The sequence below is a fragment of the Solea senegalensis genome, linkage group LG13 (assembly GCF_019176455.1).
Source record: "Solea senegalensis isolate Sse05_10M linkage group LG13, IFAPA_SoseM_1, whole genome shotgun sequence".
Taxonomy (NCBI): domain Eukaryota; kingdom Metazoa; phylum Chordata; class Actinopteri; order Pleuronectiformes; family Soleidae; genus Solea; species Solea senegalensis.
In genome coordinates, this window is record NC_058033.1 from 5,723,246 (window position 1) to 5,750,995 (window position 27,750).

Consider the following 27,750-nt stretch of genomic DNA (forward strand, 5'->3'; position numbering starts at 1 on the left):
GCGCAGCGGTTACGATGTTAGCCTGTTTTCTTGGACGCTGCTAGCTTGTTATTCCACTGCCCCGGTGACAGCAGCATCGAGCCCCCCCTCCCTCCCTCAGGAAACCATGGCCGAGCAGGCCTCGGGATCCGCTCTGTCGTCCAAACATGACGGTAATTGTCTCGTCTCTGTGCGGTGTTTGTGCAGGGGCTGCTGGGGGCGGGGGGAGGCTGGCAGCCCTGGAGCCAGCGGCCTCTGCATCCCTGACAACATTAGCATGTTAGCATCATCATCATCATCCGGGCGACGTGTCACTGACGCTGGCTGTCACTGGCTCTTACTGGACATTTAACACCGCACTAATTCGCTACTAAATCGTTGAATTTGAGTTCCCGAATAATTGCGTCAACTAAGTCACGCGGACGTTGGCTGTTAACGAGCAGTGCTAATTAGCAGGTTAGCTCGTAGCTAGAGCTAGTCTTGACTAATGTGATGTTAACTAAGATCGGCTCAGGCCTGGTCGGTCTTTAACACGGGTCATATGGGTCTTATCAGACCGTTACTCTGTGTGTGTGTGTGTGTGTGTGTGTGTGAGAGTGTGAGAGAAAGAGAGGGACCAGCATATACACAAGCATTCACACACTCTGGGGCTGGACCACCTCCTTCTGGAGGCTGATCCTGCAGCAGGTCCCCCCCTCTGGTTCTCAAACAGGGGATCATCCTGGGTTTTTCGTGGTAGCAGGTGTAGTCCTTAGAGCAAAGGCAAGAACCAATTTAAAAAACCCATCAATATGGGCAGCCCATGGCCAGGAGGAAAATATTTGGGGTAGTAACTTGAAGGTAGATGGTTCAATTCCCAAAGGCTGTGCTGCCCACTGCCCCTGTGCCTGGCTTGTGTGTTAATAAGTAATAAGGTGTATGTAACGCATGTAATAAGCTTAAATGCAGAGGACAAATTCACTTTCACTTTTTTGTTGTGTGTGATAATTCTTTTCTAAAAACTATAGCCATTATGGAAATTTTAGTGGAAATCTATCTCTGCAGTAAACGCTTTCACTGGCCGCTATATAACATCTTGTAAAACACAAACATGTCTAATCAGCCAATCACATGGAAGCAACTCAATTCACTTAGTCACACCGACATAGTAAAGACAACCTATTGAACTTTAAACCGAACATCAGAATGGGGGGGAAAAAATTATGTGATTTAATGACTTTGAATGTAAATATGGTTGTTTCAGAAACTACTGGGCCTCTGGGATTTTTTGGCACAGTCATCTCTAATTTTTATTGAGAAATGGTCCAAAAAAAGAGATAGCGAGCAGCAGTTCCCTGGGTGAAACAATGACTTGTTGACCCCAGTGGTCAATGGAGAATGACTGGGGTGCAACAATTATTAAATTAATCCTCAACTCAGTTGATAATCGATGAACTTGTTTGAGTGTTTTTTCAACACGCTTTCTGATTTTTCTGCTTATGGGAAATTAATTGACAGATCAGTCAATTTTGAAAGAAGATTAGGTAAATTGGACACTCTAAATTGACCATAGGAATGAGTGTGAGAGTGAATGGTTGTTTGTCTCTATCTGTATGTGTGGCCCTGCGATGGACTGGCGAACTGTCCAGGGTGTACCCCGCCTATCGCCCGATGTAGCTGAGATTGGCACAGCACCCCCCGCGACCCTCTGGTGGAGGATAAAGCGGTTAGATGATGACTGATGACTGACTTTATTAGGTGTTCTTTGGTCTTTTGGAGAAAATAATCACGGTGACAATGGCACATTGTTGTTGTTGTTTTAGAGCTCTGAATGCCACATGACTGGCTTTGTTTACATCGCCATGTTGGCAGGAAAAGCTTCTGCAAAAAAAATCATCTGCACCAGTGCTGGTTTTAAGCTTTCAGCGTTCACAGTACACTTTAAAGCGGAACTTTTTCAGTCTGGTCGCTACTTTTCACCTTTTTCGCTACAGAGCACCCCCTACTGTACTACTCAAAATTGTCTACCGATTTATCCTCACAGTTGCCGGTTGGCCTCTGTTTTGCATCGTTCTGTGTTTTTTAATTCTTGCCATTTGGTTTGATGTTTACATATGTGTCAGACAGTCCTCGTTGGGTCAGATAACAAATAACAAAAAAAATCACTGCCTTGATCTTAAAGCCGGTACCTGGTCAGAGTTTGGGTGTGTCTAGTGCCGTGAATAGTTTGTGTTTCTTGCAAGGCTTCACGAGACCTCCTGATTCTGAGGACTGTTGTTGATTAATGTAGAAAGTAATGTTTATTATCTGTTAATCTATATTATACAGCAACTTTAATGTTGTATGTACTTAATCAGTGAGCTGCATTGACCCTTGACCCACTTTGTAACAGCTACAAGGAGGTTTGAGATTATGCTCTGTAATTCATCTGTGCTGCAGATGAATGGTTAATTACAGATTATTTTTACATAGAGATTCTGAAGTGAAGGTTTTTAAGAGAAAATGAAGGTGACTCCTTTGATTCAACAAGATTTCAACAACATCCCTGCTGCTTGAATTCTCCCGGGACAAATGAGGTGATGTGTTGCTGCAGTTTCTGCTTCAGAGTCTTTTCTTGCCGTCATGTGATCGTCATGGCTGTGTTGTGCTGAGTCGCTCTGTTGCTCGTAAATGTTTCCATGCTTCTGTCTAATGGCGTGAGAGGCGCTTTGTTTTGTCTGATGCTTTTAAATAAGAAAGGAAAAAAGAAATTAGGAAGTTAGTCATTTCAGAGGATGTCGGAAAAACATGTGACTTAAAGCCAGTTTCTTTAAGACTTTGGGATGTGAGATTCATCAAAATAAAAAATGGTATGTTATATGTTTTCCATCTTTGTTTGGGAATAATCATCACTTGATATGTGTTTGCTTTTATGAAAATGTCATTGTAACACAGCCTGTTCTGTCATACTTAAAGTTTTTTTCATCAGCCATCATTATAACTCGGCCAAGTTTAAAGTAGTTATTTCCAACATGGGGATCTGGTTTTTGGATGAGCAACTCTGACAGAATGACAAATTTAATTTCATGGGAATAAATATGATAAATAAAATGACTATTATGAGGAAAAAGATTTTTAGACTGAAAATACGTTTTCAGATTTTTCAGCTGAAATGTGGATATTTTCTGCATTCATTGCTCTATTTGACAACAAAGTCATAATCAAAACTTGGTCATTTCCAGGTTTGGGATTCTCTATGTTCTTTTTTCATCCAAAAAACACATTTATTCAGTTTTAATGATTTCTTTATTAAAAGAAAGCTGAAAAATACCTTGTTTTATTCATTTAAAAAATACTAAAACCAATTAAATAAATATCAGAATAGTTGATGCTGGAATCCTTGTAATGGGTAAATGCTGGATGTATTTGTAACTACAGGAGTTAATAAATGACTGTTTCGTGTTGTTGTTGTTGTCCTTCATGCAGCGCTGCTCCAGCAGAAAGTGGCAGCTCTGGAGCAGGAGCGGGCCGAGTTCATCCGACTCAAGCAACAACTGGAGGCCGAGTTCAACCAGAAACGAGCCAAGTTCAAAGACCTGTACATGTCCAAGGAAGGTATGGATACCTGGGATGGTACCTACTGTCTGTCTGTCAGTCATGCATGTACGTTGTCTCTGATCCGTCTTGTCGCTCTCTCCAGAGGAGCTGAAGAGGCAGACTGTGGCGCTGGATGGCGCCCAGGCCGAGCTGAGCTCGATCCAGACCCAGCTGACTCTAGCTCACGCAGAGATCGAGACCATCAAAGAGGTGGCCACCGTGTCGGAAAACACCAAGCAGGAGGCCATTGACCAGGTCCGCAGCCAGTGGCAGGAGGAGGTGGCGTCGCTGCAGGCCATCATGAAAGGTAAATATGCTGTGCCAGCGAGAACTTCTCTTTCACACTGAAATACACATTACTCTGTGTACGACTGATTACTGTGAAACAAATGTGACAGAAATGCAATTGACTGTAAAAGAAGCAGTGGCAACTGATTTAGGAACCACTACACTAGAGGTTAACGTTTAAATGACTGATATTTGCCTTTTTTTAATATGCCACCAGAGGAAACACCATTCGTGTTGTTCAGTAATTGGTTACTGAAGTTTTTCTGTTATCATTAGACAGGTTTATTTTATCAGAAGGAGGCAAATAGGAAACTATTATCAATTATCCGACATCAGCTGTCCTTATTTTTCTCTAACTGTATATTGAATGTATATTGTTTTATACGATGCTTCCTCTCTGAAAACCCACAGAAACTGTGTGTGAGTACGAGGTCCAGTTCCACCAGCGCTTGGAGCAGGAGCGAGCCCAGTGGAACCAGTACAGAGAGGCAATGGAGCGGGAAGTGGGCGACCTGCGCCGCCGCCTCACTGAGGGCCAGGAAGAGGAGAACCTGGAGGACGAAATGAAAAAAGTAGGCCCTTTTTAAAGAAAATCGAAACAAACTCCTTCTGCATGAATTCACTGCTGTGTGTGTGTGTGGTTGTTTGATTTGAATCCAATTCTCCACGTCTGAGCTTTGGCAAATTCATTTTCCACAGTTAAACGGAGCTTTTTGTGTTGAAGCTGGAGCTGATATTTCTGTGCTGATATGGAGTCTTACATTTCTAGTTTTTAAACCACAAATTTCACTTGGAGAAAAAAAAGCCCACGATGAATGCCAGAGAACTACTCGCAGTGTGCCAGACTCATGAGCCAGCTGGACGGCTTAGTAGGTGTTGACCAATATTGAATTTTTGTCATTCTCTGTTGTAGTTGCTATTCAGATTTAGGCAACTAAACACACTCATGTTAGACTCATCTGGGTTTAATGATGTTTTATAAAGGCCTATAAAATGGATGTAGATTATACATAGACTTTAAAGCAGATGATGTAAAGTCTCCGTTGAGTCCCCAGACTCTTGCATTTGTCTCATAAAAGTCCCACTGCTACAGGAGCAGAGAGCCATTATCCTCTGTAATGAGGGTGTTGTAACGATTACGAAGTTGGCTTGGCTTAGCAAATATAAATTTACACAGAGCTTTTTAAAGGACTGCTGCTCTCTCTCCCTCTCCCTCTCCCTCTCTCTCCCTCTGTCTCGCTGCACCTCGTCCACCAGCACGTGAAGGACGATAGAGAAATGATTAAATCTGATTGATTTAATGCTCATTTTTAAAATGTTTTCAGACTTAACAACCAAACAAACGGCTCTCTTAGCTCTTTCAACCAACAGACTAATGGTGTAGAATACTTAAAGATGATGGAAGGGCTTGCTGTTTTTCCCAAATTTAAATTTTATGAGATACATTTTATGAATTTTATTAAACAAGGAAAAAGTTGCCTCCTAAATGCTGTTTGTTTTTGTCTTATTTGACAGTAAACATAACATTTTTTGAGTTTGATTTGATTTTTTGATTTGAATAAAACCCCATAACAATATTGTTCCATATTACAAAGAACTTAAATGCAATGTTATTGTCTGTAAGAGAGTTGTATGGTGTTTTAAAGGCCCAGGAGGATGCAGAGAAGCTGCGTTCAGTGGTGATGCCCATGGAGCAGGAGATCGCAGGCCTGAAAGCCAAACTGACCACAGCCGAGGAGCGTGTGAAAGAACTGGAGGCCTCCAAGGTCAGTCGTCGCTCGATCTCCACGGTTTCTAAAAATAAAAGGAATGTTAAATCAGATTTACGTGATTGTAATCTTTATGTGTCACAGGTCAAAGAGCTCAATCACGTCCTGGAGGCGGAGAAGTCGTGTCGCACAGATCTGGAGATGTACGTGGCTGTATTGAATACGCAGAAATCAGTGCTGCAGGAAGACGCTGAGAAACTACGGAAAGAACTTCACGAAGGTACGCAAATCTCTTTTTTGTAAGTCCTTATAAATGGTGTGGTATGTAGTAATTATTGAACTCTCAGGTTGAGACCTCAGAATGCAGTAAATGAAGAACCCCTCCTCTCACCCTTCCTTTTTTCTGAAACTACGTTGGTCTTCACATACCAGAAAGGATCTAAACGCACTTTCACCACTCTTTCATAGGTGGAGCTGCTCTTTTCCATTTGTGTCGTAATCTTTCACCTCGTCAGTTCAGGCTGCTGTAGAAACATAGTACATAAAAACATTCTTGGACTACAGAATCCCAATATTTTTTATTTTAAACCGATTATACTTTTACACATACCTATGGCTAGTATATTCAATATCTGCTCATAAACCCTCCTTAATATTAGGACTGGACCTTTAAACCTTTTTTACTTAAAAGTAAATACTCAACTTTATCAGCAAAAATCTCAATAACAATAATTCACATTTCTGGAGAAAAACATAAAAATTATTACTTTTCACTCACTTTTGTTTATATAATTACTATATTAAAATTATTTTGATAATTGATGAGTTGATTTGAGTCTTTTTTTTAAATAATCAAGACACGTTCTCTGATTTTTCAGCTTCTTAAATGCAAATATTTTTGGTTTCTTTGCTCCATATAACAAAGAAATTATTGAAACTGAATAATTTTGGTTTGTGGACAAAAACAAGACATTTGAGAACATCATTTCACAACATCAACCACCTGTAAACACATTTATATGCAGTGTTGTTGTATCTGGCTCTGAACCTCACTACTTTCTCACCTCACTTCTCAGTCTGTCACAAGCTGGAGTTGGAGCGGCAGCAACACAATCAGCTCAAACACACGTGGCAGAGAGCCAACGACCAGTTCCTGGAGTCCCAGCGCCTCCTCATGAGGGACATGCAGAGGATAGAGAGTGTGCTGTCATCTGAACAGCTCCGCCAGGTGGAGGAGATGAAGAAGAAAGACCAGGTACACACAGCCTCACTGAGGATAATGATCATTTAAGCCCACCTTTTACAAGTGAGAATTGTAATCCTAGTCCAGCTGATGCAGTGGCATTTCAGAATGTTATCATAAAACCTTTAATTTAGTGCAAGGCCTTTGTACAACACTGTTGAAATTGTATACATTATTGTAGCAAGAGTTTGGGAAATACTCATCTCTTAAATCTCCAAAAAAAATTCAAATTTCTAGGTGCTTCTTTTTTTAATTTAACCTTGTTTTTAATATGATGTTGCAGTATATTTTAGTTTATATCTTGGTTGTTGGTTCATAAAATGTACGGCAGGTGTCTCAAAATCAAATGAACATCTAGTCTGGTCAGTGAAAGAAAAATACATTCTGATTTCCACAGTTGTGTGCACTAGACACTATGTGTAGCATAACACCTCGTATATTGTGTATCAAAATGTATTTTATTGAATTCATGTTCTATTATTGTACTGAATTGTCTTCTGTGCTCAGAAGCAAAACACCAATGCAGATCACGATCACAAAAATAAACATACAGTATAGTCTTAGTAACACCACAATTGTTTGGGTCTTCATTTAAGGAGGAGGATGAAAAAGAGAGACTGAGCCAAGTGAAAGAGCTGCACGAGGAGGATGGGGGAGACAACACCGAGCCGCTGGAGGACTTGTACCTCGGGCTGAGCGTCGACGAGGTATGAGCATCATGTAACCCGATACGTCCCTCAGAGAGAACAGAGATGGCCATAATCGTCTCGCCCTCATATAATATTCCCTTTGAGTAAATCGATCCTCAAACAGGCAACATGGCACCTTCACTTTTGTCCTTGTGAAGTGTTTCTGTTTTTCCGCCCCGAAATATACCAAGAAAAATCTTTAAACTTTTAAGCCTTTAATTGGGGAAATTTGATGGTCTTTTCCCATTTCCCTGTATGTCAAAGTAGCTGTGATTTCATACAAATATGCTCATAGTTATTCATGACCCAAAGAAAATATTCAATCAGAGCTACAGTAATCTTAAAAATCTGTGTCCACCGAGTGAGGCAAATATTCTGTCTCATCTGCAAATGTTTAGAAGAAGGTTGCTGGTATAATCGTTAAAACGTTTAAACATAAACAAAAGTCTGTTGCATTTAAATAATTGTCAAGGTTTAGATCTTGTGTCGTCCGCTGACATTCTCTCACTGCACACAGGAAGTGATTCATTTGATCAGGACATACAGAGGTAAATGCAACTTTGAGGGGTGGGAATCACGATACCACAATACGATAGTATCACAATATTTGATTCACAATATGATATTATCCTGATATTGCGATATATATTAATGCATATTAACCAAATTGATTGAATGTTTATTTGTAACAATTTAACAAGTAAAATGATATGCAAAAAGAAGAAGAAAGAAAGACATAAAATATCATGATATTTCATGGTATCTGTATCTTTTAATTGACAGCATTGGCCAATTATTATTTATTTATTAGCCAATTATTACAAATTAGACATTTTTGTTCTCAGAAAACTTGATGTTCTAGTTTTGTTTCATGTACATAATATTTAGTTTATGCATTACTTTAACAGACTTCAACGACTGATCACTGAAGCATCCTCGACGTTATATTATGTAGTGTTTGTCATCATTAATCACTTATATTTTATTAGATAGGATTAATATATGGGCCAAACATACAGAATTCCCTAAATTCTATAAATCGGTATCAAACCCATATCAGTTGACCTCTACTTCTTGTAGAGGTACGATCGCGTCCTCAGTCAGGTCTGATATTTTTCCTGTTTACAGAAGACAGACACAACAAACTTAATATTGTTACATTGTTCCTGGTCACAGAGTCCAAACAGAAACATCTCCAATAACAGAAATGACTCCCAGCAGCTTTAAATACATGTTTACCAACACCTTCTTAGTGTGGAACGATGTTATTATCTTATAGTTTTAAGTTAGCGAGTTGATCCTCCAGCTCCAGGGACGTCACGTTGCCTGATGTATTTCCCGGATGACTGACAAACTGGCAGCAGGAAAATGTGAATCGGTTGATTTTTGGCACATCAGACACTCGGACCAGATGTCTTCAGTTTGAGCTGTTCCACGGTACAACGTCCCACATGACTCTCGTCTGCAGAGCTGTTTTAAACTGCAGCAGGCTGGTTTTAATATTAGAAGAGTATTTTTTTACATTCTGTGTCCTCCTGTTGTTCTTCACTGTGCTGCAGCACACGCAGCCATCTGCGGTTCCATATGTTCTTTGTCATTTTTATTCAATTACACAGGAGAAATGCCGCCTTAAATACTGCCTTTATTTTGACAGCATAGTTGAGGACATGGTTGTGTGCCTTTGAATCAGAATGAATGGGAATCGTCAGTGGACAAATCCATTTAGTGTGAATGTCTGTGACGATTTGATGTACCTGGATTATTTTCATAATTGATTATTTTCTCGATAAAACGAGTAATGTTTTGGTCCATAAAATGTCCAAACGATGTTTTTAAAATGTCTTCTGTCCACAAGATGCAGCCCAACCTTGATCTACATGGTGTCAGTACAGAAGTTGCATCTGGGCTGATTGAAGTTGTTGAGTCTAAAAAATGTCAAGAAGAAGAACAACTAAATTCGTCATGACTTTGTTTTGTCTTTCTTTGTCAGCCTCATGCCAACCACAGCTCCCATGGCTCGATGCACTCCTTAGACACTGACACGGTGGCTGGCGGCCTCATGGACCCCTACAAAGAAAACCTGAGGCGGGTTCAGTCCACGGACAGCCTTGGCTCCTCGCTGTCTGCCCAACAGGGCCTTGGTGGCCAGAACCACAAAGCTAAGTCGGCCAGCCACTTGGACGAGTCGGACTTTGGGCCCTTGGTGGGGGCCGACTGTGGGGTGACGGACAGTAGTTTTGGCGAAACGTCGTCCATCAGCTCGATTAAGCTGACGGCGAGCCACTTCCTGCTCACTAAGGACCAGGAGAAGGCCATCAAAGCCATGACACCGGAGCAGGAGGAGACGGCGTCGCTGCTATCCAGCATCTCACACACCACTAACACTGCCTACTTACCGCCTGCTGGCTACCGACTGGTCAGCGACAGCGAGTGGAATCTGCTACAACAGGAGGTGCGTCCTCAAAGCTTTTACACAGATTTATTTGTTAGGCAGGGTTCCTGTACGTAGACTAGGCCGACGCAGAACAAACGTGGAGTCATAATTACTAGTGGTGTTGTGGACACTGTCCACTGTCCACTCTCCACTCTCTCTACCTGTTGACGTGAGATTCCATGCAGAACAATGATCGAGTAACATTAAGCAAGAGAGATCAAATGACGACGTGATGCCTGGGAAACGAAAATTCTCTGTCTCACCAAAGAAAATTACAAAGACTGACTTTTTTTTTACATATGTTTATAATTAAATATTGTTTTTTTTCTACTTCCTTGCGTGTCACCAGGTGAAAAACGCTGGCAGGAAGCTCGGCCGACGTTGCGACATGTGCTCTAACTACGAGAAGCAACTACAGGCCATTCAGGGTCAAGAGGCTGAGACACGAGATCAGGTTTGTGTTTTTTTTTGCTTTTGCTTTATTTTCTCCAATTCATCATGTAAAACCCTTGTATTATTTGGCCAATATGAGGATAAATGATACAGCAATTCAGTAGAGCCTTTTTTTATTAAACAAAATATCAAACTCTTGTACCTGCAATTGCAAAGCGGTCAGTTGCTTTTTTTTAGCATGATGGCCTAAATAAAACCTGGATACCACTAATTTAAGTATCAAGGAGAGATATTATATGTTGCTGCTTTCCAGGTGAAGAAACTCCAGGTGATGCTACGTCAAGCTAACGATCAGCTGGAGAGGACGATGACAGAGAAACAGAGTCTGGAAGATTCGGTCAAGTCAGGCAACGAGGAGACGACTGCTAAGGTCTGAACACAATACAGTTATGTTCTATTCAGCTCCATGTTCAGATGAGATTATTTCTTCATTCTCCTTTTCACTAAGATACACTCCCCACAGTACAACTCGAGGCACAAATCCACAGAGATTTTAGGGTCCAGTGTATAAGAATTACTGACATCTAATAATCTTTTTCGCTCATCCATTAATTTCCTGTGTGTGTCTGGAAACTACTGTGGCTTCACATACTGAATAAGAATGTCTTTCTTTTTTGTTTGCACAAAGCAGGCCCCTTACCTTAAAGTACTTATAAAGGTTTATGGTGTGTTCCATATACATTGAAAGTCAGAATTCAGAACTGGCAGTGAAGTCAGTCAAGTTGACCCTGTTCCAGTCGAGAAGTCAAGGGAAAAAAGGAATCAAATGTGTTTGTGATACAAAGCTGTACGTGGTATTAACACATGTCTACGTATAAAAATGTTACAATACTTTTACATCTATTTGGTGACATTGCTCAGATAAATGAGGGAAACTAGGGCAGAAGTTACCTGACAGAAAAAGAGGACGTTTGCAGCAGGATAATGGTGGATAAAGCTACATTAATAGATGCTTCATCCATGTTCGGTACATAGACTTTATGCACTTTGTCCTCTATGTTGTGATACATACAGAAATCCTGCACTTTTAAGACTTCATAGATATTTTTTTCTTCAGTTAGACAGATATCGTGATGTATCGCTATATAATTGTCTTGCAGTAGATTTAATTATCACACAGTTGTTGTTTTGTGATATTATTGCTATCACGGACCGTGCATCGTATCGCGAGGAACCCTGTGATTTCCACCCCTCATACTTTGTGTCCACCTGATGTAATAACAAATGAGACAGAACTGCAGTTAACGGTAAAAGTAGAGGTTTCATTTAAAATGAATTGACTAAGAACTCAGAAATTCTGACTAGAGCTGGAGCACAACATTTTTCTAAGGCTACAAAAACCCAACACTTTTTATTTTAAAGAAGTCAAATGCTTATATATATATATATATATATATATATATATATATTATATATATTTAATTTCCATCAATAAATCCACCCAAATATGATACACTGGACCTTTAAACTCTCCATGAACTCAAAAACCATATCTGACAAAATAGAGACGTTTGCACCCCCCCACTCAACATATTGTGAAACTGCATTAGCTCAGGTTGCAGTGCTTTTGGGGGGGGGGGGTTACACAGGAAGCCTAGATTTGCCAAGGGTTCAGATGTCACAGCCATGGCACTGGTTCACACCTGCCAGGAAAAACCCATGTTGTTGAGGCTTCTGGTCCACGGTGCTGAAGCTATTTGAAACCAGAACGATCTCATGTCCCAAATTCTCTTGTTTTCAAGAGGGCAGGATTTTCTTACACATTGTAGTCCAGCATTCAGTCTATGGGGCTGAGATTACCACGGTTTATGCACAAGCATATGTTCACGCCATGTGACTTGCAAACTGTTTGAAAAGCCCTGAAGGCTCTCACTTGTCTCAGTAATGTTTTTTTTTGTTTTTTTTTTCCTATACTGGGTTCTAGGTTTCTGCCCTCATTCAGAGAGTCCAGGAGTCTGAAACACTGCTCAGCACACTACAACAAGCCTTTAGTGACGCTAAGAGGAACACACAGGAACAGATGGTGAGCAGCGTCTTCTCCTCGGTTCTGAACAGCTGTGTTTGTATCTCTGGTTCCTTCTGAGGTCACAGAACGTTGCACTGGGAAGGATTTTGGGATCACTGGCAAGAATTAAGTCCCCGAGAATACGCATTTCAGTTTTTTTTGGTTTGACGACAGGCTTTAGCTCAGTGGTTTTTTTTGATGTGCAGTTAATGTGAATTCAACTCATGGACACAGCCTGTAAGTGTTTTACTTTTCTGGCCACAGGAATCTGTGGATATCATCCAGCTGTTGGCGTCAGGACTTTAAAATTATGTTTTATGGTTGCTCTTTTCCCACAACAGAAATATAAACATTTGTATGTTGGTATATTTGTAAAAAATGTAAAAGTGTTTCTTGGGTTTTATCCATTTGTATTCGTCTCCATACTGATATTGCAATTAGGGCTACAACTGACGTTTGATCTGTCCGTTATTGTCTCCGTGCATTGATCATTTATTCAGATTTATATGTTATGTGGAGCAAAAAAAAGAGAAAATATTCCTGTTTAAATAGCTGAAAAGCTGTTTACCACAAATATTACCCTTTCAAGTTAAACATGTGCTACATAAAACAAATACACAGACTGTTAACTCTCCCTAAATAAATGTTGAAGCTGCCACGTGCATCAATAACGTAAATAAATCTGCAAACTTTTCCCTCACTGATTATTAAAATTGAAGAAAAACAGTGAATTGCAGTAAAAAGTATAACATTTTTAGGCATAATGTAACGAGAATTATGACAATACTACTAATGATTATTGTCTGGACTGTGCAGCCTTGGCGTCATATGTAACTGCAGAGCAAGGACAAAGGGGTTAATGATGATGATAACAATAATAATAATAATAATGATAATGATAATGATAATAATAATAATGGCATCAGGTCAGAGAGAAGCCAAACTACGGGATATAAAAGAACAAGGTCAGTGTCATGTCATCACGTGATGTGCCACGTGCTTTAGAAATTTAAATAAATCTACTCACTTTTCCCTCACAGATTATTAAAATGAAAGAAAAACAGGAAGAAGAGATTTGGGACAGACATTGTCCTTATTGATAGCGCTGCTGTGAGCTATAACAGCACGAGCACTGATGCGAGTTGAAGGTCTTTGTAGACAAATGTGTCCGCTGGAGCGATGAGACATTCCATTTGCTCAATGGTCTGAGGAAGCATGAGACTCAATGTCTGTCATGAGCTGAGTCATTGTGCTGCACTTGGCTAAATATTAGCTCTGCAGGGAGAACAGGCTGTCGTTGTGTGGCTCCCAACGCAGACGCTGTGGCTGGTGAGTCACTGTTTGAAGTGGTGGCGGTGGTGGTGGGGGGGGGGACAGAAACGGGAAACAAAGTGACACATGACAAGATTGTAGTGAGTTTTTGTGTGTGTTTCTGTCAGGCGGTGCTGGTGAAGTCGAGGGAGCAGGTGGCAGATGAACTGAGTCGACTACAGAGAGACAACGAGAGCCTGCAGGGAAAACACAGGCTACACGTAGAACTGCAGCAACAAGAGGATTTCCAGATGCCCAACACTGTGCAAGTATGTGAAAACCCTGATCACGTCCTCAGTGGTAGAGCGAGGGTTTGATTCCCGGCTCCGCTAGCTCACATGCTAATGTGTCCCTGGGAAAAGACACGTATCCCCAAGTTGCTCCTGACGGCTGTGCTGGGCGATGAAAGACGTGTGTGATATAAAAAGAGTTGCCTGGTGCTTTTTTAGATGAGGTTCCAAGTGAGCTGAGCCGAAACAAAAATGTGACGCCAATAGACTGCCGGCCACTGATTGGTCACCGGAAGAGTCATGAGCGTGACGTCTGACACAAGAATCAAACCGAACAATGCCGATCTGTAGATCAGTTACAAAATACTTACACATTCTGAAAAGATGCGTCAGAGCACTCGTCGCAGGAGAAAAAAACACTAACATGCCATACTTCTCGTCGGGGTGTCGCGGAGCATCCCAGACTCCAAATCTCTCTTCTTTGATTATGTCAGAATCCACTTCCGTTCATCGACCCCGTCGTTCATAATCTGTCCCAAATGTTTGGGCGCGGCCAAATCGCTTTAAAATCAGCCGTATTTCATGAAGTCTGATCCTGGCATAAATCGTGTTTTTAATTGGTCCTCTAGACTAAAAATGACAGACCATTCACTTTAGTGAGAGGGCTGAGACTGTGATGATGATGATGATAATAATAACACGAAGCACTGGTAATTAAATTTAACAGTCGGTGATTAGATTAGATGTAATTTGGGAGTGAAAGGAAGCAATAATAATACACATATCATAAAGTCAAGGTTAAGATAAGTAAGTGTGCAGTTAAAATGTGATAAAGTGATATAAAATCTTTATCTGCCAGAGTGAAGTGGATACATTTCCCAAATGTTGATCCGAAGTCAAAATAAAGTAAGAAATACACATATAGATTAAGTTAGAAGTAAAAGTAAAAGCATGTACAAACCATGCATGTAATGAGTGTGTCCATTAATCAAAAAAATGTTAACCAGTGTTTCCCAAACCTTGAATAATGATATTCTCAAATGTCTCATTTTGTCCACAAGCCTAGATTATTCAGTTTTCGTGATTTGTCTTTGCCATATGGAGCAAAGAAACAAGCAAATATTCACATTTAACAAACTGAAAAAAAAGAGAACTTGTTTTATTTATTTAAAACCAATTGATTGATTATCTAAATAGTTGCCAATTAAGTTAGTAATTGATTATTTGATTAGTTTTTGTAGCCTTAGATGACATACAACTGGGATTAAAAGCAAGTTTGAGAAGGTAAGACTTGATATTTAACAATTCATACTTTTGATACCTTAACTATTTTGACATATGACTAATTTCTCCTTGTAAATATGGAAACATTTATTTCATACACGTCAGCAACTGCAAATCCAACAGAAACTCGCAAAAAATTCACAGGCATCCATTGAATCTGGATTAAAATGTTAACATTGCAGCTCCCTGGAAGAACTGGCCTGAAGTAAATGAAATGTGTGACGCTCTAAAACACTTTAGAAAACACAGCTGATCCATGTTTACAAAGATACAATGACTAAATCGTCTTCAAACTGTACTTACTTATTTCCTTGCATCTCAACACAACATAGCATGTTATAATCTCTAAACTGCTGTTGAAAGGAAAAGATTAGGGTTTAAATTTAAATTTGGGGCTTGTTGTAAAGTCATTTCACTGGGGGTGTACTTGTACATCCACATGTGACAAATACAAACTTGAATCTTGATGTCTTTTTTGATGTCAAGGTCAAGCATGCACAGATTGCTTCATATAAAATCAAATGGATTCCCTAGGTTTTTTTCTGATGATAGAAAGTAGAAGAGCAGAGTCTGTTCTCCACTTATAAACGGTCACAGAATAAGCAGCCACATTCCCGTTCCTGCTTTTATGAAACTGACACTAAATTATAGAGTAAAATTAATCCCTGCAGTGCGTCGCTCAGATGTTAATTAACTGCGTTAATGCCTCTGTGTGTGAGTCCGCCGGCTTCTCTTCAGCGATTAACTTCACCGCTGCTCATTTCGGGCTGCGTGATGAGGGGGAAAACACTGTGATTTTCACAAATGAATCCCCCTCCTCTCTGTTCAGGAGGTTTCCCTCCAACACACACACACACACACACACACACACACTCTCGTCTCGTCCCACACACTGTGACTCACGTTGCAGTGTAACCTTGTAAAAAGGAGAGTGGAGCTGTGCTGTAGTGGAGGTGTAGTACAGCGATGACGAGCTGGTGATATTTGGAACGTGTTGGCGGCTCAATGAGCTGCTTACACTTTTAAAAAATGTATGAAGAAAAATAATCAGGACCAGAAATAATTCAAGACATAGAATAAAACAGATTATTTTTCTCAGACACTGAGAATGCACTGATTTATTGGTCAAGTCTGATATCCACCTTGTTGACTGTAAATAAGAACATTCTCTGATCCTGACTCGAAACATGTTGTGATTTCTAAGGTTTTATAAAAGGTCCTTTCATACATTTGCATTGATGAATTTGCGATTGTTTGTAAGTAATTTGATAGCCTGAATTGAGCTGTTTTCTATAATGAATATTTGTTTGCCGTTAATTGAATAGTAGTTGTAGCTCTAGAAAACATTATCCTGTTGGCCCCGAATCTTGCAATTGGTGTATCACTATGAAAGATAGATGTTTTCACTGAATATTTAAGTTAAGTCGGAACATTTTTGGCTTTATTGATCAATAATTCATGGTTCAAGTTAATGTAAACATGTGCCTTTAATTTAATGGTCTGCCCTATGGGTTACACTGTACATATGGTAAAACCATAGTATTTCTACCATTTTTAGCTTGGAAAGGGTCAAAAGGCGTGATATTTTTTAATTCGCCGGAAACAATTGAGTCCCAAAAAGAACAAATTTATATTGGCAACTAATTTAAAGCCAAATCTGTAAAACCTAATATCATTTTCAACTGGTAAATGAATAATGTCCAAGAGATGTGTTATAAAATCATTAAAACTTAATTTTAAGAATGTTATTTTAACATATGCACATGAATCTTAACTTAAAGTTTGGGACATTCTGCAAATTTGTTTGAGGGCCCAAAATAAATCTATTGTGACCTAGTCTTTGAGAATATCTGTTTCTCAGCAACTCAGTTCCCTGATGGCATTTGAATAAAAACTAGAATTGTGTGTTTTTTATGGACCTGTAATGCCTTCCAGAGGCCATCAGGGTGAAAAGCTGATGACTGTGTCCCTCTGCAGGAGCTGCACGGGCTGGTGCTGCGGCTGCGTGACGACATGGTGGCGTTACGGACGTCGGCCGATCACATGGAGGAGAAGCTGAAAGCGGAGATTCTGTTTCTGAAGGAGCAGATCCAGGCCGAGCAGTGTCTGAAGGAGAACCTGGAGGACACGCTGCAGCTGGAGATCGAGGGCTGTAAGGAGGAGATAGGTGAGAGCATGGCTGTTTAATGACCACACGGTGAAAATACTGAAATCAGAATTTGAAACGTCCGTGGGGGTTTATCATGCTTTTTATTTTTCTGGACATTATTTTACATTCTCCTCTGTTTCTGTTTCTTTTGTTTCCTCTCCACTTATTGCTGTCACTCAGACATCTTGGAAGGTATGATGATTGTTTGAGCTGTAGCTAACTGCTTTCATGTGCATGTGCTAACGATACACAGTAGCTGTTTAGACTAATAACGATAGTGAGCTCAGAGCCTTGTAGTGCTTTTCCTGAACTGTGCACTAATGGATAATTCACCTTTTACAGTATGTTGTCGCATCACACGCGAACCACTTATCGCATGCTTTACTGGAAACTGAGATATTTACTGATGTTGCTGCAGATTCTGATGTGGTTTATTAGCATATTATCGAAATCTGAATTAACTTATGAAGTCTGACCACACGGTAAACTAGAGGTGCAAACGGATATTATCAAATATGTAAATGACTTTGTAAAAGCCGATGGAACACGCACGTAAAGTAGAAGTCCTCCTCGCCGCAGCAGTGAGCACTGAGCTCAATACCATTCAGTTGAAAATTGCCGTATAATATAAACACCTGTGTTTAAACACACAGCACTTATGTAAATCAAAGAGAGCCACACTAGATCCCAATCAATTTAGTCAATACGAGTCATAAATGAGTTCCAACTGAATTTTTGGAAAGACTGACATTCCTAATTGGTTTATACATTATATATCAGTGATATTATTTTTTTGGCCAATATTGCACACCCCTAATGGAAACGTATAGAATATACATGTTCAGGAATATTCATGTTATTCCTGTCCCCTGTGATAAATGTGTGATTCATGGTCCTGACCTCCGACAAATCGTCTCAAGAGGAACTGACATTTTCCATGGTAACGAGACACTAATCCCAGAGAGTGATTGTGTAATTTCACATGTGAGAACATGAACTTGGGAAGAAAGGTCACAGAGTCTAACAGGTCATAGAAAAATGTCTTTCACAACTTGTAGGCTGAGGCCAAACATGTCTTTCTTTTAAAATATTTTAGCGATGTAGCGGGTGAAAATCTCCTCCCTCCTCCTGTCTGAAAGTGCTAATGTGGTAAAACTACATCTGCAGCTAACATGATTGAGAAATCTATCAATTATTTTCGAGTGATCAGAACAAAATGACAGAAAATGTTGAAAATGTTCCTAAACGTCTAAATGATTTAAAGTCTAAATGATTTTTTTTATTTTTTTATATTTACATTAAAAAAGCTCAAATATTGTGTTAGATATTAAAAAAAACTCAAACTGGTAAATCCACTATAAAAATATGGGAAATTTACCTTAATTTTCTGTAAAATTACTTGAAATGTGATCGAAATTTCAAGTTTCTCCTTTACCGTAATGATCAGTTGTTTCAGTCACTTTTTATTCTATTATATATTACACATTTTTAACATGTTTTATTTAAAATGTAGCGCCATGATTGCTGGGTGTTTGTCAGGGTCACATTTGTTTGTGTGTTTGTTTCCTTTGGCGACGCTTGTAGTGTCAAAGATTAGTTGAGAGTCGAGATCAAAGAGAAAATGAAAAGATTTTAATAAGGGATTCGTTTTGAACATTAACAACATTAATTCCTGCCCCGTCGGCATCTTAGTAAATTATTATGTGTGTCAGTGAACTTGCACGAGACCTTAACACGCGTTAATCTGTACATTCATGAGTTTTGTTTGATACAAACAGCCTCTAAACAAATTCAAATTAAATAAAAAATTCCACAGTTGTAGTTGTAGAAACTAAAACCAATAAAAATAAGTGTTTGAATTTGTGAAGTATCAAAATTGCCTTTTATACTTCTGAATAATGAATTAAATTATAAGCTTTATCATTATGCTCTGGATAAAGGTATGGAAAGTCACTTTATGGATGAAAAGGGGGACGTTCTTTTGAAAATCCATCATGTTTTGATAACTCTGTTGGGTTGAATGTTCAAGTTCTCACTGTTTGTTCTTGTTTCAATGCTACGTTCAGGTTTTCTGTCTGTTTCACACTCTCACTCGCAAACCGCGTCACTCCACACAGCAGCTTCACTGAATGTGCAGCGTTGTTCCATTATTCATAGAAGATGATGGTCAAGGCGTCTGGTTACTGTTCCACAGGGAGTTTGTGAGGTTTCTAGAGTCTGCCGGGTGAATGTTGTATCCATGACGCTCTAATAATAATAATGATGTTTCTTCCTGTTGCAGCTTCTTTCTCCAGTTTGAAGACAGAGCTGGAGAGAATAAAAACTGAGAAGGAACAGGTACACACCCCTTTCATTTTAACATGATTCAGTCACTGTGGCTTCTTAACATATTTTACATATATATCAGGTTGTAAATCAGCGATTTCATATACAATACAAAATGACATGTCCTCGGGCAGCAATATAATATTTGCAGATTTCAAATTAATTCAGAAATAGCAACTAAAATATGATTAGACCATTTTAATTGAGGTTGGTTTTCAAATATTAAAATTTGTATAGTTTATTTATGTGTTTTAATGTATTTATTGTGTATTTGTTTGTGTAAGTTGTAATCTAATATGTAATCAATATATGAGGACAACAATATGCCAGTTGCCAATACAACAAAATCTGCCACAACGCTATTTATTTTAGTTTGATTTGAACAATATTATATCTACATTTTACGCATTTAAAAATATGAATTGACAACTTTCATTGACGTCAGTCTTCAAATGTAAATATTCAGTGTGTTTATTGATGTTTTCACTGTTGCACTAAGCCATAACATCTTTGTCTATTTAATATCACTTCCAGAAATTGTCAAACCTAATACAGACAATGTGAGTAAATCTCATGAAAGATGTTGTCGTGGAAACAGTGTTTTTATTTCTATATTTTATAGATTGATACGTTATAGATCAGATCATTAGTGCTCATAATGATCCACAGAGAATAGTTTTGGCCAAAATGTCATAAATGTTTTATTTGGTTCAGTTCACATTGTGATTGAAATAGATTTACAGATTAAACAAGAGTAGGAGAAATAATCCGTCTTGCGTTTTGCCCTTGGTTTAACCCTGTTTGTTTGTTTTGTAGTTGCAGCGCAGTTTAGCGGAGAAGACCGAGACACTGGAGAACATCCAGGGAATGAGGATCCGCCTGGAGCAGCAGCTGAAAGAGCTCAACACTGCAAAGGTCTGTTTGACACACATGTGCACTTACTGTCGCTGTACATCATAGCCAAATGCAGCTCTCTGTAACTCAGCCAGTCGTACATCAACACAACCATGTGTATTATTGAGCTTATATAGCGCCATGTGGCAGTGTGTGCGCCAGGGTTTATTGTCGTCGTTTAAATCCACAGAGGTTGAGCAACATTTCGCAGAACTCAGACAGACTGAATATATCTGACACTTACAAAATACCCTAGGGTGATTTTCACAAGTATGGAAACAGCCGGAGCAAATTATTGCGGCATCTTCAACTTTTCTGATAAACTTTTCCCTCATTCAACTCCAGAAAACGCCACAGTAAAAATTCATACACGTTGAAGTTCTGTGACGACAGTTTCCCAGTAGGCAGTTAAGGGGAAACTTAACTTACAATGATCGAGCCCCTAAGATTGTCAAATAAAATACAGTTAAGTCTTTTTGTGTGTCCCAAAGTACTGTAAGACTTTGTTTACTCATTCTGGAAAAACCTGAAGGAATAGAGCTAACCTGATTAATTTTGTTGTATTTAATTCGTTTTTTTTAATGAAAATGATTCACGTCCCCTCCTTTTATTTGTAAAACCAAGTTGCTTGTGCAAGTTTTGTCATAAACAAAACAAACCGGATTTGAGACGTTTCCCTGAACATTTTAAAGTGGCTTTTGTAGTGGGTATACATTATATACTTTCACAATACATAGATTTTCCACTGGTTACCTCCATGAAAGAAAAAGCTTCTGTTTGTGTCGTGGAGCACTTTCTAAAATACTTGAGAAACGTTCACACAGTCCAGTCCATATCCTTTTAAATGATTCAACAAACACGTCCCACTTAAATATTTAATTCAGCTTTTCTGAAAGGCCTATTTTTTATAACAATTCAGAGGCTCCTTTCTGCCTTTCTAATCAAATTAATGTTTGTTTGTTTGTGTTTATGTGCGGCAGAGTGCACTGGAGAGTCAGGTCCTCGACGAGCGGGACAAGGCTCAGCGGCTGCAGACGGAGCTGGACGTCAGTGAACAGGTCCAGAAGGACTTTGTCAAACTTTCTCAGACTCTTCAGGTAAGAAGAAGTTAGAACGCAGCGGCGTAAATAAGGTCAGCCACAGACTTTTCACATCATCCTCCTCTTCCTCACACATACTTCTAATTAGATTAACATGGAGTGAGAGATAAGGTGATTCTAATTATTATTGTTTGTTATTGGTTTATGTTTCTACACACACCAGTCAAAATGATTTGATCACATACCCTGATATATGCAGTCGAACAGTATTTCTGATTTTCCTCCAAGGTACATGCACCACAGTTTGAGAACCGTAGCACTAGGGGAATTTTAAACCTATTTTAAGAGCACAAGCTAAACACTTGAGGACGCGTGTTCCTGTTTTTAAGTCTTTTTATCTGCTTCTTATGTGGCACTTGAGCTTGAGTGCACTGTGTTGTTAAGCCTGTCTGTCAGTCAATGTTGACACATGTCTGTGAAAACAGATCCCAGTGCGATTACCTGTATAAATAAAGGTGAAATAAAATGTCAAGTGTAACGTGGAAAGATCTTGGGTCTTGCCGTAATATTTTGTCAAGCCACGGGGAAATTGTGTTTCTACCCACATTACCATATTTGAATGATTAAAGAAGAAGTGATAAAACATTTGGTTTCAAAGAGTTCTGCTTTGAGAGGCAGGGGGTGTGTCCACTGAGGCGTAAACGCCCACTCATAATGATCAAAGTCTGTGAATGTTGCAGATTGTACAGAATATTGAAGTGAATAGAATAAATTTTAATCATATTTAATTAAATGTCTTATTGTAACAGAACCACCAGCCATTTCCTCCACAAGAAATGATTTGCTCCACATCTGTGTGATTCTTTCTTCAAAGTAGACTCAGAGTTTCTTTCACTGTCTTTTCAAAATCCTAATACCATTGATAATGTGGTGCTGATATGACAAAAAGATGAAGCCCAACCCGAAATGTAACTGCTGTGCGGTGCTCGTCTTGGCGCAGGTTGCAGCTGATCATCTGAGACTTTGCTTGATTAATAATTATTATGGCTTTATTCTCATAATATGGCGACTTCATTCCTCGAAAGAGTTTGGCCCTAATACTCCGTCGTAATTTCCTCTCCTTCTTTAATAATTTCCGATAAAGTCGTCTCATAAACAGTTGTGTGGGAGCAGGTGCAGTCACTCACCAGTGAATGGTTGAACTGCTTATACAGTAAAGCTCGCTGAGGGTATTTATGTTGTGTATTTATTCGTAATTTAGAATTTAGAATTAAATTTTATTAATCCCCTTAGGAAAAGTATTCCTCTGCATTTGACCCATCCTATTTATGTCGTTAGAGTGAGTTATCGAGCCATATTTTAGACGCAGCGAGAAATAAAATCCTGTATATAATGTGTTCTCATTTTCATTCAAAAAAACATGTTTAAAATGATAAAAAGATGTTCTCTTCAGTCTGTAGAATAAGATGTGTGTAAATCAAGAGAATAATCTAAAATGATGTTTTGACACACATTTCTCCTCCTAAAATATTCGATGGATTGTTGAGCCCTTGTGTCTGGTAACACACATGTTAATTGACTGCCTATTTGTCCGTGTCCCTTCAGGTACAGTTGGAGCGAATACGACAGGCGGACTCCTTGGATCGTATCAAAGTAATCCTCAACGACACCAACTTGACTGACATCAACCAGCTTCCAGAGACATGATACCACTGAGTGAAAACTGCCTTCAGTTTCATTCCCCTCTTTTTTCTCAATCACTGGCCCAATAACATTATTGATCCGACCCTTCCTCCTCCTCCTCCCCATAACCGCCGTGGACGAATCCGGAGGAACAAGGACAGACGCGGCACGAGGAGCTCATGACCGTCTGTGTACATTTTAAGTCATGGAACACACCACGGACAGGAAAGATGAAGAAGAACACTACTTAAAAATGAAAAAAAATGTAAATAACTAAATGTGTGACTGTGGATGGAGAGAGTGGACGTCCGTCTTTCTGTGGGTCTGTCTGTGTCTTATTTCTACTGTAGATACGACTGTCTGTGTTAGGCTCAACCAAAAAAAAAGGTTTGTCGTCTTCTGAAGCACTTTTCATCTGCAACTCTCCAGGTAAATAGAAAACGGACACATGACATTTTCTCCGTCTCTTCTCACGGCGGTTGATAATCTCTGCTTCTCTGTTCCCACTCAGTTTTTCCTCCTTTTTACTGTTGCATTTTACACCTCTTTCTGGTAATTTCACCCCATAATTACAAAACACCCATGAAGGATGGAAAATACTTGCACATAACTCAACTAGGATTAAAAAAGAAAGAAAGAAATAAGAACATAACCCAAAATAAGCAATACCCTCAATTTCTCTAACATCCTCTACTTTATCTTGTTTTGCGCTTGACGTCTGACAGAAGTGTTTTGTTGTTTTTTTCTCTTTTTAAAGCTGCAGAAATACAGTGAAGAAACATTACTTTTGTTCAGAAATGTGGGTTTAAACTGTCAACAAAACACTAGTTACGCCAATAGATTTAAGGTGAAAGCTGCTGTCAGTGATGTCATCTTTTTGGCTGACTTCTTACTTGTTCTTCCTGTTACACTAAAGTTCCTGATCAAAGTTTGAACAGAGAGAACAAATTGTGTGTTAAACTGAGACCAAAATGTTGAAAATCTCACTTCTCTATGTTTGTATTCTGTATCAACACTGAAAAACAGCAACGTTCCTCTGCTTTGGTCCCCACTAAATCGTAGTGGGTCAAAACAAGGCGTCGATTATGGTCAATGTAATCTCACTTATACTTTAAATAAGGATCCCTGGTGAGGTGATAGAGTTTGACTGCTGATCTATGGTCGGATATTTGAGATTAGGATTGAGACTTTCTCCTGATTGGATTAAATGTTGTGCGACATGTCCTGAGACTGAAAGACCCACCATGTCACTGAGTTATTAAATACAGATTTTAACTTAAAGCTGTAGCAGTAGCTCTGCATGACTCTCTTTGTTTCTCAGTATAGTTGTATCGACAGTTGGAGTTCCGACTTTAAACACAGAGAAACACAGAGAAGTTTCTGAAGTAAACCCAGATTTTACAGTTTAAATTGATAAATGTTTCTTGTCCCCGCCCGCCCCTGCTCCACTGCTGTCTACACGCAAGCGCTCCCTCGTTCAGGTCTGATGGTGTTGCTTGTCGGAGCCTGTTTTTACATGAAGGAAGCGCCATAAATGTAACTTTACACAGTCTCTGTGTATGAAGACCAAACAACGACAACGACAACAAAAATCACACTGTAGCTTTAAAAGACTTCACTGACAGCAGCTTTAAAGTGGTGACTTAAAGAAAACAGACCAATCAGCTGTCCACATGAGTCAATAAGTGTACATGGAAAACAAAATCAATTTTAATACACTTTACTCCTTTTTAATGTTTGCCATTTGCATTGACTTTGGATTGAGTTTCCTAATGAAGCTCTGAAATGAAAGCGGGTGGCTTTTAAATTGTAATGGAGACACATTATAGCACAGTGTGTGATGAGGTCAGGGGTCAAAAGCAAGTCGCTCGTACAGGAAATAGCTTTTAGGAAAGCTCAGAATGGTGGCGGGAAAAAAAGACAACAAAAAGCACTGTCCACTCTCCCTCCTTGGTTGGTTTCTGCATCAAATGTATGCGGACAAATGTTCTCCTTCCTTTGCGTAGTAATGGTGCGGTCCAGTTGTAGTGAGAATTTGGAATTTCTGAGTTCCTCGTGAGAATTTTCAACTGGAATGCCACCTCAAGTCGGAGCCACCTCACAAATTCTACTTCTTTTACTGTTAATTGAACTTCTGTCTTATTTGTTTCCCATTTAATCAGTGGTACACACAGTACGGTTACATTTTTAATCCGTGGTCCACGTTGCTGCGCTGTTTGTGCGAGTAAAAATCTTGTAGTCTGAGATAGCTGCGTTCATATTTTTCCCGACTTTTCAACTGGAACACATTAAACTTTCTGACATAAATGTAAGCTTTCGCCATTTGGGCTGCGTTATAAACACTATGGCGCAAGATGGCTGCCTCCATAAAGGCCTCCAACAATAAAACGTACAAAAGGTGTATTCTAAGGCTACAACAACCAAACAATTACCATTTTTAAGCATTTATGCACTTATACAAACATACTAAATGGGTGGGATTTTAAGTTTCTGCCAATAAATTCTTCCTAAATGTTACCAAGGTTCCCAAAGGTCCTTAAATAGACATTGAAAGTCTTGCTTGATGTACGTAGACTACACCTGCACAGAGCAAATGTTGTGGACACTGTCTTTCTCTGACGTGCAGAACAACGAGTGAGTAACGTTAAGCAAAGAGAGAGCAAATGTCAACGTGACACCTAGGAAATGAAAACTCCCAAGATCTCTGTCTCACCAAAGAAAATCAAAAAAGACTGACATTGACCAAGATCCCAGAGACAATCACTTGTCCAGATGCAGAGCGTGCTGCAAATCAATAAAAGTGGACGCCATCATGGGCGAAGACGCTCGTTGCATCTTAGGCTGTGTCAGCACATTCGGTCCTTGAATTTAAGTGAAATTCCTTGAATTTGATTACACACTTGACCTTTAAAAGATCTTTTTACGACTATGGGGGGATGGGGAGCAGTGTAAGATGCTGTGGATTTCAGATTGAGAGGAAAAATCTCTTTAAAAGAAAACCCTGCATTGAATGAATTGTCAATGTTTTCATTAACATGTCGAGTGTGAATCATTTCTGACGAGTGTGCACTCAACCTGTGTGCTTTGAATAAAGTTGGTGACTCTGGCTGCAAATGTGGGTTTCATGGAGAAAAGAAAAGGAAAGCAAATGAATTTTGTCCTGCGGTAAAATTCTTCCTGAAGTTTGTGAAGGGGATTTTCTCTAAATTCTGAGTTAGACATTTAACAGTACAGCAGCATGATCACTGTTTATTTTGTTTTGTTTGTTTACATGCATGTATTTCATTTCCATGTGTTGCTTATGTCTGAGCTGTTGATATGTTGAGTTGATATTTATGACAGAGTCGTGCAGTGTGTGCTATGACAGAATGGGAATGTGTGGGCGAGCGATCATGACTTGCACTGAGAGAACACTGTACGTCGTTTTGAGTCTTGCGCCTCACATCGTGTTGCGTTTGCGTCGAGAGCCGGTGGTGAATTTAGAGTATAAAGGCTTTGACCGTGTGATTCCTGCACATTATTTTCTCCGACAGCGTCATTGCATTGGCTTGGTGTGTTTTCAATTGTCTCTTTAAATTAATTTAACATTTATGTCCGATGTTAACGCTTTACAATACAGTACAGTAAAGGGGAAGTGGTAATATGGTAAAACCATCTTATTTCTACAGTTGTCACCAATTAATAGCTTGGTAAAAGAAGGGTTCAAGCATCAAAAAATAAAAAAATGTGTATTGTATTTGTATTTCACTGCAGTTTTTCCCAAATGTTCACACTAAACTGTTTTGACCCAACAACTTTGTGCATAATTAGCAACTCATAGCCATATCTGGAACAACTAATATTATGGTAATTATTATATTATATTATGCTATATTGGGCATGTCATTACAGTAAAATCAAAAAGTTTCCAGGTTTCCAGTCTCAGGTTTTGACTATTTAACACCCCCAAAGTTATTTGAAATATATAAAGTAGGTCATGAAGTGATGTTTTTTCTGTATATAAAGTCAATTTAAACTAATGCAGACACAAACAATGGTGGCTTCTCTGTCTTTAGACTCAATGACTGTGATTTTGCCTCCTTATTAACACACAATTTCCACTATTGTTACCAAGCTGGAAATTGCATTATAAATAAGTTGGTATTATCATAATATCATCTCCCTATTACAACATTTTCCCATTATTACCATGTTGTTATTGCACTATAATGTAAAGTTTAACCATCTATTGCAATGACCCATTTTGTGGTCGCCGCAGACATTTTCTAAATCACTGTTTTTAAACTCAAGAGTCGCCAGGTTTTTCTAAATATTTGCTCTTTCACTGAAAAACAATCGGAGTTTAGAGTTGGTAGTGTGACAGACTTACAGTATGGTCTGAAAGCTCACACTGTGTCACCACAAACTTGCTTTTTATTAGAAAAAAATACAAAATAGCAATTCACGTGGACTAATAATAAAGCACTTTCAAAGCCCCAA

The 27,750-nt window shown here is 39.1% G+C and overlaps 1 protein-coding gene across 3 annotated transcripts; it reads left to right on the top strand.

The window, feature by feature from the left end:
- The first annotated feature begins 46 nt into the window (after positions 1 to 46).
- rabep1 (rabaptin, RAB GTPase binding effector protein 1) lies at positions 47 to 27,750 on the top strand. Of its 3 annotated transcripts, none has more exons than XM_044041910.1 (19): positions 47 to 152; positions 3,424 to 3,552; positions 3,638 to 3,841; positions 4,234 to 4,394; positions 5,469 to 5,588; positions 5,676 to 5,811; positions 6,608 to 6,786; positions 7,371 to 7,481; positions 9,454 to 9,915; positions 10,247 to 10,351; positions 10,604 to 10,720; positions 12,275 to 12,373; positions 13,795 to 13,935; positions 17,158 to 17,347; positions 17,510 to 17,521; positions 19,611 to 19,666; positions 20,471 to 20,569; positions 21,529 to 21,645; positions 23,194 to 27,750. In XM_044041910.1, the coding sequence occupies exons 1-19, from the start codon at positions 107 to 109 to the stop codon at positions 23,293 to 23,295; spliced, it is 2,586 nt and encodes an 861-aa protein (XP_043897845.1). In that variant the 5' UTR covers positions 47 to 106; the 3' UTR covers positions 23,296 to 27,750. The 3 variants fall into 3 exon arrangements, with proteins under 3 accessions (XP_043897845.1, XP_043897846.1, XP_043897847.1); XM_044041912.1 differs by lacking the exon at positions 47 to 152 and adding an exon at positions 2,278 to 2,534; XM_044041911.1 differs by lacking the exon at positions 17,510 to 17,521.

Coding starts and splice junctions, on each gene's coding strand:
- rabep1 (XM_044041910.1), top strand. CDS start 107: ATGGCCGAGCAGGCCTCGGGATCCGCTCTGTCGTCCAAACATGACG. Junction 7,482..9,453: donor TCGGGCTGAGCGTCGACGAG/GTATGAGCATCA, acceptor TTTCTTTGTCAG/CCTCATGCCAACCACAGCTC. Junction 21,646..23,193: donor AACTTTCTCAGACTCTTCAG/GTAAGAAGAAGT, acceptor GTGTCCCTTCAG/GTACAGTTGGAGCGAATACG.